At 46.3% G+C, this 14,569-nt stretch overlaps 5 protein-coding genes across 5 annotated transcripts; 4 read left to right on the plus strand and 1 right to left on the minus strand.

Annotated features, from left to right (window-relative positions):
- Window positions 1–3,035: 3,035 nt before the first annotated feature.
- On the plus strand, window positions 3,036–3,728 carry JR316_0008464 (Isonitrile hydratase; the record flags this gene model as incomplete). The annotated part of the gene is made up of 1 exon (XM_047894178.1): window positions 3,036–3,728. One exon carries the CDS (start codon window positions 3,036–3,038, stop codon window positions 3,726–3,728), a length of 693 nt encoding a protein of 230 aa, XP_047747493.1.
- A 1,856-nt stretch (window positions 3,729–5,584) lies between these two features.
- Window positions 5,585–6,271, plus strand: JR316_0008465 (Isonitrile hydratase; the record flags this gene model as incomplete). Its single annotated transcript, XM_047894179.1, has 1 exon — window positions 5,585–6,271. One exon carries the CDS (start codon window positions 5,585–5,587, stop codon window positions 6,269–6,271), a length of 687 nt encoding a protein of 228 aa, XP_047747494.1.
- Window positions 6,272–7,888: 1,617 nt separating this feature from the next.
- On the plus strand, window positions 7,889–8,524 carry JR316_0008466 (uncharacterized protein; the record flags this gene model as incomplete). Its single annotated transcript, XM_047894180.1, has 2 exons — window positions 7,889–8,292; window positions 8,476–8,524. 2 exons carry the CDS (start codon window positions 7,889–7,891, stop codon window positions 8,522–8,524), a joined length of 453 nt encoding a protein of 150 aa, XP_047747495.1.
- Window positions 8,525–9,358: 834 nt separating this feature from the next.
- JR316_0008467 (uncharacterized protein) lies at window positions 9,359–11,036 on the minus strand (the record flags this gene model as incomplete). Its single annotated transcript, XM_047894181.1, has 4 exons — window positions 9,359–10,157; window positions 10,205–10,457; window positions 10,518–10,815; window positions 10,869–11,036. The coding sequence occupies 4 exons, from the start codon at window positions 11,034–11,036 to the stop codon at window positions 9,359–9,361; spliced, it is 1,518 nt and encodes a 505-aa protein (XP_047747496.1).
- Window positions 11,037–11,486: 450 nt separating this feature from the next.
- JR316_0008468 (uncharacterized protein) lies at window positions 11,487–14,442 on the plus strand (the record flags this gene model as incomplete). Its single annotated transcript, XM_047894182.1, has 8 exons — window positions 11,487–11,509; window positions 11,561–11,608; window positions 11,670–12,288; window positions 12,344–12,415; window positions 12,466–12,549; window positions 12,606–13,377; window positions 13,432–13,613; window positions 13,672–14,442. 8 exons carry the CDS (start codon window positions 11,487–11,489, stop codon window positions 14,440–14,442), a joined length of 2,571 nt encoding a protein of 856 aa, XP_047747497.1.
- Window positions 14,443–14,569: the final 127 nt, after the last annotated feature.

Raw genomic sequence — 14,569 nt, forward strand, 5'->3', positions numbered from 1 at the left:
ATTCTACACCAAATACATCATCCGACGACTCCCAGACTTCCTATTCCATTATTCCTCGATCCGACGTTGCACACAAGGCTGATGAACGCACATTAAAGGTCAAAACATGGCACGAAACGCTTAAGCGCCCAGACGGCATGACGGACTCGGAATATTCGACATTCCTTCGTTACTGCACAGAATTCTTCGTGGCATCGGATAGACTATGGAGAAAGGATCACCATGGACATCATAAGCTCGTCGTACCCATAGAGCGACGTTTATTCATTATTTCTTCAGCTCACAACGACGTTGGACACCATGGATTCTTTGCTACAAACTCACTAATAACAGAACGATACTGGTGGCCTTACATGGGCTTTGATATCGCTTGGTTCATTCGTACCTGCCACCTCTGTCAACTTCGTCGTACCCAGAACGTTCTAATCCCACCAACCGTTGCAATTCCAGCTCCACTCTTCGCCAAAGTCTTTCTAGACACAATGCACCTTCCCCCATCTGGAGGCTACAAATACATCATCCAAGCTCGATGTTCGCTTTGCCACTTCCCAGAATTCGATCCGCTTCGTCAAGAAACCGCAAAAACAGTAGGAGAATGGATTCTACGAAACTTAATCTACAGATATGGAATCCTCATCGAAATTGTCACGGATAATGGACCCCCAATCGTCAAAGCTTGTGAATACCTTTCCAAACGGTATCATATCAATTACATTCGCATCTCGAGCTACAATTCACAAGCAAATGGTCTCGTTGAACGCAGCCATTTTGATGTTCGTCAAGCCCTCTTCAAAGCATGCGATGGGGATCAATCCAAGTGGTCTCTATACGTTCACTACGTTTTCTGGGCCGAAAGAGTTACAGTACGACGTCGGATGGGATGTTCACCTTATTTTGCACTTACAGGAACGCACCCCTTGCTCCCCTTTGATATTGTCGAAGCCAATTACCTTCTACCGCCCCCAGATTCCATTCTATCAACCACAGACCTTATTTCTCGCCGCGCAGTCGCTCTCTCAAAACGTCGATCCGATCTTGCAAAGTTACACTCAAAAGTGTATGAAGAACGCCTCAAAGCAGCTACCCGATTCGAACGAGAACATGCCAACACAATTCGTGACTACGATTTCAAGCTCGGAGACTTAGTTCTCATTCGAAATACGGCTATCGAGAAGTCTCTCAACAGAAAAATGCGAGCTCGTTACCTCGGACCACTCATTGTCATTTCCAGAAACAAAGGAGGTGCCTACATACTTGCTGAACTCGATGGCTCCCTCTTCGATCGCCCTGTCGCCGCCTTTCGAGTCATTCCCTACTTTCCCAGACAGAAACTCGACTTACCACCCCTCGATGAACTCCTAGATGTGTCCCAAAAGCAACTACAACAACTTAAAGACTCAGTTTCACCTGACCCGGATGAAGACCTTGATTCTGAAGATTACAACGCAATACCACAGGACGACGACCCCCTCTAGTTTACATTACAGTTGGGAGGAGTCTTCGACATTCAACAGCCTACTTCAAACTTTTATCCCACATACACGACAGCCACCTTCTTAATCCAGTTTATTCACTTCCATTTCAATTCCATTTCATTCTTGATTTTTCATCCACCACTCTCCATATATTGATTTTCAAACTTTTATACATCTTTCCTATTCGCACAACTGACTGGGGACAGTCAGATTTTCAGTTGGGAGGAGATGATACGCAGTGCAGCTTGCTAACCACGGAAATCGCGCGCACCAAGTCCACTTTCCCACGCTTCACATGATCGCGGAACATCAATACACCACCGACATCGCCCACCGACACCGATATTCCTCGCTCCCGATTCAATTACTCATTTATTTCTCATCACCATTCCATTTTGTATGCGTCTTCGTAATATTTTAACAAATTTTCTTCATTTTAAAACCTGAATTTCATATACAGCACAGCTTTCATTTTACCCACACTTTCCGAGTAGACACAATAGGCGCCCGGCTTCGCACCCTCGCCGTTTCCTCCCCATCCGAGAAAATTTTACATTTTAATTAATCTCCTTCTTCTGTAGACTTACTCATACTGTCTTGGCTTTCTTATTTCGTGTTCGCTTCGCTTATTTCTTTACAAACTTTGTTTTACACACACACCCCAGCTCAGTAGTATAAAAGCTAGCTAGAAAACTATCTACAAAACAACAGATCGTTCACCTCTCGTTTCCATCGTGCTCTCATCGTTTTCAGCTGGTTAAGAAGACCAGGGAAACCCTCTCGCACCCTCAGACGCCTCTCATAGCGGTTCTCCAGTTGCTTTTACTTGTTTACTCTTTTTTTGTTTGCTCGACGCACCTAGGACGCCGCTGGCACATCAACATACCATCTATGTACTCGGAAACAGGCAGTTAAGAGTGGGAAGACACAAATTTCCAAGCGACTTTGCCTAAATGAAATTATCCGCATTAGGGAATTATTTCCTAATTTAGGGATACAGCGTAGAATGACAAAAAATAATCTGATATTTTTTTGCCTATTGCTTCTTTGGCTGCATCCATCACGGTGAAGAAAACATAATTCTCTTTTGAATATCCATAATTCTCACATTGTACTTAGTGGAATTACCTGGCCAATGAACAGAAGCGAGTCCATGCTCTTTGCCAGCTTCTCACGCTCGATAGTGTGTATGTAAACCTGTCATTTGATTTTGATGACTACACATAACGAGAAGATTTCCCGGACATAAGAGCTCCGAACAGCGAAAGTATCATTAAGCAGAAGCTTTCATGAGAAAAAAAGATTAGTAATTCGAAACATCCCCCCGTTCAAGTTCGCGCAGTAGTAGCAAGTTGGTAGCAGGAAAGCGTATGCTTTTGCAACCGAAATAGCGCATGACTTAGTGGTAGCTGGGTATAGCGCCAGCTATACTACCTCGGGGACTCCGGTTGACATGAACTCATATAAATGTTGCAAAGAATGAAAGAAAAAACATTAAATTCGCTCCAGAGACGAAGACAATAAGCCCTTGAACTTCACAGAACCTACCACACATAGCCAATGTCATCGCATCAAGTCCTCAATATCGGCCTTATTCTTTTTCCAGGTTATCAATGGCTTGACGCGGCAGGCTGCATTGACTACCTTTTCAATCACTCTCGCGAAGCTTTGGCCCCGTATTTTTCTCACAGCAACCCTGGAGTAGTCGCTAAAGCACCCAGCATGAAATGGCATTACATATCTTCCGACAGATCCCTTGTGCACGCAACGTCAGGCCCACCACAGCTTCCCACTGCAACATATGACGACTGCCCTGGCCTCGATTTACTTGTCGTACCAGGTCCAGACCCCACGTTTCCCCCTCCACCGGGCTTTGTCGAATTTATGCAGAAGCGCTACGCAGACCCAGAGCTCAAAGCACTCCTGATGGTGTGCACTGGATCCATCATGGTCGCACACAGTGGGATTCTGGATGGGCGCCAAGTCTGTAGCAACAAGTTCATTTTGAAGGAGATGGCCACAGCGGGCACCTTGAACAGAAAGGTCAAGTGGATTGGGGATAGAAGGTGGATTGTAGACGGAAAATTGTGGAGCGCGGGAGGGGTAACATGCGGTGTCGACCTCGCTGCGGAGTACGGCAGGGTTCATTTCGACAAGGAAGTTGGGCAGACTGCCATGCATATTTCTGAATACAAGCCGAATCCCGACAAGCCAGATTTTTTCGCCTACATCACAGTTGGCGTAGACTTGTAAGGCGTACAGGTACAGGACAAAGAGATGAGAAGATGGATGACTGAAAAATTGTGGAACAATTTGATGTCATTGAATAGAAGTTGTTTCGTCGCCTCGTTTTCATCGTAAACTAGGCTGAATACAGTATGTCGTTCAATGCGGAGACGAATTTCAAGTAAAAAAAGTCCTCTCATCAGTGAAAAAGTCCTCTCTTCATAATAAGTATAACGCAGGGGGCGCGGTGGCTCAGGAGGCACCATCGCGTACTTAACCCTAGGCTGATGGTAAGGACGCAAGTTCGAACCTCGCCGGTTGCATGGATAAAACAATTTAGACACCATGTGACTTTTCAACGCCACTCGGGTGACACCGGGCACTGATTTGGGGATCCGCTAGGAAGGCTTTAAGAATGCTTTTGCGGCAAAGCGGCCGAACAGGACGTACCTACGCCCCCCAGTGCGATGACGACATGGTAGCTCTATTCTCCTTTGTTTCTAAAAAGGGAGCAATGCCGAAGAGGGAGGACTGGGAGGTTTGGGACAAGCACGAAAGTGATGGCCTGATGGCCGAGACGGCTAAAGCCGGCCCCCGACTGCAAGACCATTCAGTACCAAAGGGTAGGACGGAACCCACGGGCGGAGACGGCTAAAGCCGACCCGAAGGAGACTTTGGACAAGTCAGTCAGGTTGCTATGGGCTCTCTTCGGTCAACTGCCGAATAAAGGGGATGCACACTGATCACTGCCGCCGGCGACAGCTCCACGAGGGTGTGCCGGACTGACTGCACGTGTGGGAAAGGACTGGGAGTAGAGGGAGTACGGGGATCATTGGAACTCCGCCTGTCACAAGGCTGCACTATGTCTAGTAAAAAGATGCACGGGATGTAACGTTAAAAGAGGATGGAGTCTGGGACACTTAATATAGTACTTAGGTCACACCCACTCGTACCGATAGGAGGTAATACTACCGTCATGTAAGAGCCACTATTGATCAATACCAACTCATTCAACAACAACAACAACAACAATAAGTATAACGCATCTAGGCTATGTTTGATTGAGAGCTGTAAGCGCCGCGGCTTCTGGTCAATAGAACATTGTGATTCTCGACATGATTGGATACATTAGACACTGCGGAGGTACGCGCGTATCAGTAACCGTATGTAATCTCGGCCATGACTCGCGGTAGTGTGAACATACATACATAAGTCTTCGCAAATTCTTTAGCAGCAAGCAAATGTCGCAAAACGATAGTATCTCCCCGGATCTCGACACATTATCCCTATTGGGGAATGTCTTTTCCAAGTGCAAAAATGGGCAGTTTACTGAGGATTCTCGTATACTCGAAAGATTGGCTAGGTTTGATTTGCAGGCATTTTCGGAGATAAAATCTAGAAGGCGGGCTTGTAATTTACAATCATTGACTGGATATTAATAAATGAAAGGGTCGACAGCACCTTTGAAAATGAGTTAATGCCTGGCCACCGCCGCACCCGCTCGATTGTTCGTTTTGGTCCTTCTAAACCATCCAAGGCTCCAAGCTCTCATGACCGGTACAATGGGGCGTTGCGACGCGGTGTGAATGGACGTAGATGAGAACTTTCGGACAAAAATTAGTAATTTAGCAACGTTCAGGGACGATATGAGATTTTTTGTCCAATCTAGGAGCTCGGTTAGCAACCAAAGATGGGTTCAATATTCAAGTACCTTCGATGCTGGGTTGTTGAGATCAATGATTCTTGTGCCGTTCTGATTTGAAACGGGCAGAGCCGAAAACAGATTTATCTACTCTATATAAGATCAGATAAAAACGGTGAATATCAGAATAAAAAACGCGCACCCATTTACCATCTAGTTGCTTCAACTTCCACACTTGTTCATGTCAGCGCCAGAGCTCAGCGTAGGCCTCGTCCTTCTACCAGAACACCAGTGGCTCGACGCCGCTGGGACTACCGACTATCTCTATAACCACTCCTACGACATACTTTCCAAGCTCTACACAGACAATCCAGAACTGGTCTCAAAGGCGCCCCGTATGACGTTCCATTACATTTCCTCCGACTATTCTCCTGTACATGCTTCGTCGGGCCCGCCTCAAACACCCACTTGCACATACGAGAATTGTCCCTTTGTGGATATCATCATAGTCCCCGGAGCCGATCCCGCAGCTGAGGCGCCAAAGGGCTTTGTCGAATTTATACAGACGCGCTACGCAGACCCAAAGTTCAAGGCCATCCTCATGGTCTGCACCGGCTCAATGTGCATCGCCCGCACCGGCATCCTCGACGGACACCAGGTCTGCAGCAACAAATTTGTCTTGCGCATGGCGGCCAACAACAAGATGCTCTACGACAAAGTCAAGTGGATTGGAGATAGGCGATGGATTATTGATGGAAAGCTTTGGAGCGCGGGCGGGGTGACATGCGGAATAGACCTGGCTGCAGAGTACGCGAGACAACATTTTGCGCCTGAGATTGTCCAGGCAGCGATGGACATTTCAGAATACAAGCCAAATCCTGCCCAGCCCGACCCATTTGCGTATTTGACAGAGGGGTTGGGATTGTAGTACAGCCTGACAAAGCCTTGAGAAATTCGGGCAACCTGTGGACAAGGAACATCTGGATCTGGTGTATTCTCCATAGTTATCGACAAAAATGATAAACAAGTTTATGGTTCGAGACTAGATTACTCACGTCAACGATCCTATATCAAATCAAAATGTACGAAAGTTCACCTGTCCGATTTGTTACCAGTGGTTTTAGAATCCATTCTTGTAGTCTTTTGATCGGGGGCGTAGTTTGGGACATTGTGAGGTTTGATGATGAGATTACGATTGCAATAGGACGTGATGTAAATGTTGTAAATACATTACCAGTTCACGTTGATAGCAAACAAACGCGATAGATCCACAGAAATATTCTTAGCCTTCAGGTTACTGTTTGGGTAAATGTTCAGTTAGTCTTAAACTGTGCAGCATTAGATTTGGAGGTCAATACTGCAACTTTCATGTCGTTTATGATAGCAGAGAACTTCTGGAGACTGGTACTGTGAAAGAGGGTAGTTAACTAGGCAATGCACATGGATATCAAATGAACAATCCATATTCTTACCTTGTCCATCGGATCGGACCCATAGCATTGGCCAGCATTGTCCTAGCTACGAAGACAGGCGACAGGAAGGAAATGATAGTATACATACGGGTATTGTTCTCCGTAATCCTGAATGGGTGAGTGTTGTAGAAATGTATGGGTCGGCGACGGGCAGGGGTACTGGTTACCTTTTGTTATAACGTGTACGAAACAATCGAACGTATGGTTTAGTATGATTTAATGAGCTTGTAGTCCTGAAACCAATCATCGAGAAGTGTAATTTAGGTCCACAGGCGCAATTACAGTGGTAGAATGACTAACCAATGTGTGCAGTGACGCTGGCTCAGCGTACAAACGAAATCCACAGGCGTAATGACGTTATCAGATATGATTCATCAATGTCTGTACCTGTACCCCGTAGATTCAAGCGCCTGAGTTAGTTTCTGGCCAATGCAACACTGTGACTCCCTGAATCTCCACTTGGTCAATGGGACGTGCTATATTAATACACTTTGCCAAACACTGCCATGTTTTCGCGTGCGCCTTGCGGTAAAGATGTATTTTGGGGACAACATAAATGACAATCATCGAGACAATCGTATCTGATCTGCACTGTTATCTGCCAACCTCTTTCGTAGTAATTGTGATCAGGGAGAACGTCCCATTCGGCCCGAGTCAGGAGGTGTTCGTTATATTTCGGATGTCGAAAATGCATAGAACTCGGGCAAGAAATCTATGAAGGAGTTTCTTGAGTCCACACATAGATATGCGTATAACCTGCCATTCGTCGCACAGAATGATCAGCATTTCCGTCGCTGTGAAAGAACCTAAAGAAACTTGAACTTCACAGGACAGACCCAAGTGAACTGTCTCGAGGCCGCCTAATTGAATTTGTGTAACCGATAACCGTCGGATTTTCGTCAGCGTATTCGCGTTGATTGGGAATGGCTTCGAACGTTCCCTGTGACCAGAGTAGTGAGTCAAGATGCAAAAGAAGTAGTCGAATCTCGAAAATATTCACGGACAGCCCTGGGTTACTTGCAAAGCGGCCTCTATGACGTTCCATTACATCTCCTCTGATTATTCTCCTGTATATGCCTCTTCGGGCCCACCTCAAATACCCACCTACGCATATGGAAGCTGCCCGTTTGTCGACATCATTATCGTCCCTGGCGCAAACCCTGCAGAGAAGCCAAAAGTTCGTCAAGTTCATACAGACTCGTTACGCAGACCCGAGGCTCAAAGCTATCCTCATGATCTGCACCGGCTCGATGTGCCTCGCACGTACTCGCATCCTTGACGGTCACCAGGTCTGTAGCAACAAGTTCGTCTTGCGCATGGCGGCCAATGGAAAGACGCTCTACAACAAAATCAAGTGGATTGGAGATAGGCGATGGGTTATAGAACTGTGGAGCGTGGGAGGTGTGACATGCGGAATAGACCTGGCTGCTGAGTATGCCAGGCAGCATTTTAACCCAGAGATTGTTCGAGCTGCGATGTAAATTTTCGGAATAAAAAGCCCAACCCTACTCAACCAGATCCTTTTGCATAATCGACAGGGGGCCTAGAGTTGTAACAGACTACATTTTGCCGGCAAGTGCTTCTAGTCGTGGGCGAATTGAATCGATCGAGTTTGGAATATGTGTTCGTGGTGCGAGCCTGAATGCAAAAAATTGGTTAGACATTGCATCAACACGCATGCCGACCACTTCAATCTTCGTAGGTTGTAAAAATATGCATTCAAGAGTATCTTGCTATTCAAGTCGGTCATGGCCGATTCATAGTATGTGAATGGGCGCACAGGCAGGGAAATGCAACAGGAATGTTTGTATAAATTATTTACTAGCAAGTTCATTAATACAGACATAGGAAGAATAGACAAATTACGCACTTCATGTCTGTACAAGCCAACCAACGACAACTGTATACCTCTAGGCAACTACTTCTTAGTCTTTTTACTTTCCACAAAAAGGACCCTCTGTTTAACTTTGTGGTAGTCAGTCTCAAATGTTTCCTATCATCTTAAAGCCAAAACGCACCTTTGGGATCGTACTTGATAGCAGAGAGCCTAGGTCCGGTACGAAGCCTCTGAGTGGTGTAGAAGAAGCCGGTTTGGGCCGTCGAAATAAGGCGAACAATCAATGTTCTGAGAAATAAGATAACTTCAAAGCGTTCAAGGACAGCCCATGAACGTGCTTACCTGGCTTTCGCCTTTGCGGCCATGTCAGTCTTGGTGTACAAGTGAACCTTGCAGCTCGCTCGCTAACGTCAAAAACAATGTTTGGCAAACAGGGTAACAAACAATATGTACTGTCGCGTCCAGTCACGTTAGTCACCTAGTGTGACAATGTATTTGAATATTTTGGATGATCCCCACGGAAGCCTTGCGTGTTTCTGAGTAGGTATTGGTTTTTGAAGTTTAAAGCGACAGAAAATCTGGATTGAATGGCAATATATACATCAAAGCATATTACATACATCTTTGAAAACAACATCATCAATTGTAAAGTTAAAGCATAAAAAAGTGGTATACGATAAACATTTCCGCACGCAATCATCATCTATCACATCTTTCTCAAACTCAGCCTTGACCTCGATCGTGATGGCTTGCTCGGAGTGGCCAGCACTCTCTCATCGTCATCCGACCCATTCATCTCCGCAACGCCATCTGGGTCCCTCGTTGGATTGAGGAACACGATATCCGGGGGTGAGCTAGCCATCATCCATTCCTCTTCACCGTCATCTTCCTCCGTGCCTTTTATAGGAGACTCAGGTATCACAATAGGGAGGTCCTTCGATCTTTTGAAATTTAATGTTGACTGTCGCTGGCCAGCAGTGGACGGTGCTACCCGCGGCTTCACGGGCGAATCTTCAACCAGCGTAATCGCCGCTTTAGAGTTCGCCTTTGCCGGTTTAGCAGGCGTTTCTTCGACGAGAATGACCCCGAGATTTGCGCTGCTATTAACGGGCTTGATCTTGGCCTTTGGTGCCTCCGTCTTGACTGTCTTCACTTCCGCGTGTGCAGGCTGCGGCTTGGGCTTGGGCTTGAACACGCGCGACATGCTGATTTCGCGCGTGAATGCGGGTTTCTTTGCAGGTATGCTGCTTGCCCGCTCGCGCTCTTTTTGTTCTTGTGCAAGGGAGACGGAGAGTGAACGCGAGCGCGAGCGGGCAAGTATGGATTTTGAGGTCGAGGGGGATGAAGTTTGGGATGTGGATGGAGCGCGAGATAGAGATCGAGGTGCGGGGGATGAGCTCTTACGCTTCTGAGGCTCGCTTTCGTCTTCGTCGTCGGAAAATGGAGAGCTAGGGAATACTTTGGAGCGGAGCAGGGTGCATAGGTCGGGCAGCTGGACTTTGAATCTGTGAAATGGATTAGATTACGATGATGTAGATATGTTGTAGCGTACGCTGGCTCCACTATATTTTCGAAAAAGGTTTGGATCCAGTCACGCTCCTCAGCTGGGCTCCTTGTCTGCTCGATTGTGCTGAGCAACTGCCACATTGAAAGCCTGTCCATGAAAGCCTCCAGGTGGTCACGCGTCATCATCGGCTGTTGTTCGTTGCGTTTTCTCTTCTTCGTTTTCTTCTCGGGTGGGGCTGGCCCAGGAAGGGATAATTTGTAGAAGAAGAGAAGGATTTGGATCTGAACTCTGGACAAAGCTGTAACCAAAGAGAGACTAACGACGGATGAACATAAGTCTCACTCTCTTCTTTCCATACGCTCCATATATCCCTGACGCCATACATCGTCTGTCCATGGTCCTTCGCTATGCTCGGAGTGGTCTCCCTTCTCGTGTGTAAGGGAGTACCACATCATCGTCTCCTCCATCTCTCCCGCGCCGCCCCCTTCTGAGAGTATCAACGGCAACTCAACGTTATACTTATTGTCCACGTCGGGTGTTGTGAGCATAATTGGCTCTAACAACGCGTGCATTGGATGCACAGACGTGTCTGACGATGACGAAGGCACATTTACTCGTCGTAATGATGGGATGAGAAGATTCAGAGGCATGATAGACTGTCACTGTGAATATCAGTATAATACATGGATGCAAAACTTGCTGAAATTACCTCTGGAAGCCATAGAAATTGTAGATATGTTCGTGCTACGAAATCGTCCAAGTTTTCATTCTGGGGCAAAAAAGGATACTCGGTTGATATGGATTTCTCTTGGTTTTGTGTCCAGTTGGCTATCTTCCTGTCATCCAATTGATATTCTGTTGCGAGAAGAGTAGCCATAGTAGCTTTGCAGCAAATTTGGAGTTGGCATGCAAGGACACGGGAGGCAAAGTCCAGTACGGTAGAATTTCAACCGTGACGGGGACGGTTGAGATTTGAGTGAACAAAGGCGAGCCGGATTCCCGTCGGAGATTTAAATATTTAATTGGCAAAAGGCCTGCTGTTACCAAATACGGACAAAAAATAACCTCCTTTGGAGGCCGAAGAGACTTTTGAGAGCCAAAAACGATTAACAATGACTGCTCGGCGCGAATTGGACACCAAAATCTCCCGGATTGGAAAATTCTGGGACCGGGCCGGAAGACAATGGTGGTGAAATGGTGGGAAATTGTCACCACCATCACGTGACGTTGATTAACGCGTCGCAGGAGGCACGCCAAGCTTCTTCCAATAGTACATAAGATCGCTTTGCCGTTTTGATACGTCCCACATTTCAGTGTTAACTCCAGCATGGCAAGCTCTACCCCACCTCCGTAAATCTCTATACATCTATAAGGATTACCTAACTGACTTCGATTTCTCAGAAATAAGAATCCAACTACGACTGCGAACGACAGCAAGCAAACGAAGAGGTGTGTCAGCTAAATGGGCCAGTCTGTTGGCTCAACAATGTCATGCTGAACATAGATTTAGGCCTCCTGAAACCCCTCGAAGTCATCGTAGCCATGGAGGAAAGGCTGGTGTTACTGCTCTGCGGCCTATCATCGCCGTCGAGATGGACAGGGAATTCATTAAGGTTCCAATTGACACGTTCATCAAGGCATACCTCCCTTTTGAACCTTGTAAAGCAACAATCGATCGAATCATAGAGTGCTTCCTCCCCGATTCTGGCTCCGGATCGCCCGTTGACGCAACAACATCTAGTGGAGAATGCGACAACCTCGACATCGATGAGCAACTTCAAATAGCTGTGGGCGATGGAGACTCTTTGATGCTTCGTCATGGTGGTCATTTAATGTTCAGAGCCTTTCATCGACCTCCAAGTACATCAGACGGGTCTGAAAAATTGATTTATGGGCCTTTACAAGACATCGCTCATCATATATCTTTGATCGATAATCTCATTCCTGGACGCGATCGCAACGAATATCACTATCGCTATGTATCTTCGAACATGATCAAGTCGGAAATAGACGGATCCAACAACAAGATTGATGCATGCTTTATGCGAGGAGAAGAGTTTGCAAAGCCTTCCACACATAATATCGCCGTTGTTATAGAACAGAAACTTCTTCCAGAACAGAGAGGAGGGGTGAGTTTAAGTCCAGTGAACTTCAGTTTACATCATAATCATAATATCTTTTCAGAACAACCGACAAGCAGTCTCGGCTAATGTTCAAATTATGAACGACGACGTTCGTCGTATGTTCACATATGGGGTTTGTTTGTGTCATTTTACTACATATACTGCGGTACTCATATGTTGCAGATTACCATTGAATCAGACCTCGTTACAGTGTGGTACCATTCTAGGTCTCACTCCGCGGTTTCTGAACAGTTCAGTTTAGTCAAAGTAAGTCCTATCAAATGTAAATCCATAGCTCGTCTGTAAATTCATTTACTTTACAGCAACCGGAACTACTTCTCAAAGTATTTACTTCATTCTTATATGCCAGTAAAGAAGAGCTCGGATATGACCCAGGAGTTGAGCACATTTCAAAAGGGCATTACGTTTTCCGTGGTATCCCCAACGTCAAAGATCGCAATGTTCTCGATACCTACAAAACTGTTGGTACCATATCGGAGATTCGAGCCAACAACATCACAGGTCGCATGGCTCGAGTATTCAAAGCCGTCAAACTCAACCCGGCTACCGGGAGATATGGAACCAAGAAATACGTGTTGAAAGATGTTTGGATCGACGAAACTGCCGAAACAGAAAGGGCACTCCAAGATGCAATCTTTGGCGATATCGAAAAATTCTGGTCTACTAGGAAGACCCCCCAAGCGTTAGAATTGATTAAGGAGCGCCATAGGAATCTCGTAGCCTCCAAAGGTTACAAGAAATATTTTCTTACCATTGAAAACGACTACGAGGGGGCTTTGACCAAGCCCCTTGCGGAGGGCTTTCAGTCGATCAGAGGGCTTCTTTCAGGTCCACCTCTGGACGACGAAAAGATTGAAACCTCCGCAAGTCATGCGCGACTCGCCCTTCATACCCAGTTGATGGGTCATACTATTCCTGAAAGCACGGCCTACGACCAGTTTTCCCGCATCGACTTCGAACGAAAATATGCTCGCAAGAAACAATATCGATTAGTGTTCAGCGAGCTGTGTACCACCGTTGGGCATCTCGAAACTTTGGGAGAGGTGATCGATGTTTTGTTTCAGGCCCTAATTCGTAAGTTCTGTTCGTTTTTTTGATTCGTGGTCTTTACACTCATTATGACCTTAGCACTTGAAATGATGCTTTGTGCCGGTTGGGTTCATCGAGATATCAGTTCGGGTAATATAATGGCTTATAGAAAGAATCTCGACGATGCGAAACAACCATGGCGCGTAGTATTGGCCGATCTTGAATATGCGAAGAAGTACCCGCCTCCCGAGGAGCTGTCGGGCTCTTCTGATCCCAAAACAGTACGCCATATTTTTTAACACTGAGAACACTTTTCAATTAATGTTTGGCTGTAAATAGGGCACCCCTTTCTTTATGCCTATTGAGGTCATGATGCAACGCAGTCTCTTTGACCATAATCAAGAAAAAGTAACTCGGAGTGTCGCTATAAAATCGGACGCCGGGAATTCCCAACCTGAGGGCGCCTCTCTTAGCCTTCAACCGGCCGACAGTGATGACGATGATGATGACTACGTGCGATTCAAGGAGGACACACTGTCTGCCCCTAAAAACAGGGCTGCTGCCCCTTGGGAGGGAATTGTGCATAACTTCCAACACGATTGGGAATCGATCTGGTGGCTTATTCTCTGGACCATCACCTCTCGTGTCGTTGATGCATCTGAAGATGCGAAGTCATATGCACGGAAAATATTTCAAAACAGCATCAAGGCTTCTTCGCAAAGACAGAAGGCATTTATGGAGCCAATCCGACCGGATCTGGAAAAATGTCTGGGTCCTCTGTCAAATTACTTCGCAGAAACAATGGAATATATGCGAGGGGCAATGTATAGGCGATACGTCCTCCGTGAACTCCGGGGTCAGCTTAAGGATGTATCCTCCTTTGCCCGTGTCTCGCTTTCTTTTAGATCGTTTTTCGGTGATCTACAAGAACATACAGAGAAATGGTCCTCCACTAAATTGAACATGAAGAACCCTTATATCGAACCCGCGGAGCGCAAACGGCCTCTTCCTGACGACGAGGAAGGTGGGCAGAACGCCAACGCCAAAGGGTCTAAACCGAGATATGCCAGCATGAAGGGGTCCAGGAAAGGCCAGAGATCTACCAAGTAATCCATTTTTCGATCTTAATTTACAGCCTCGGTGTATCATTGCATAGCTTCCCCTTTTTGTATACCATCATCATGTTATCTATAGTTTTATATTCTATGTCTTGTAGCATTCCCTCATCGAGTTTTGA

This window comes from Psilocybe cubensis, chromosome 7 (genome assembly GCF_017499595.1).
Source record: "Psilocybe cubensis strain MGC-MH-2018 chromosome 7, whole genome shotgun sequence".
Taxonomy (NCBI): Eukaryota; Fungi; Basidiomycota; class Agaricomycetes; order Agaricales; family Agrocybaceae; genus Psilocybe; species Psilocybe cubensis.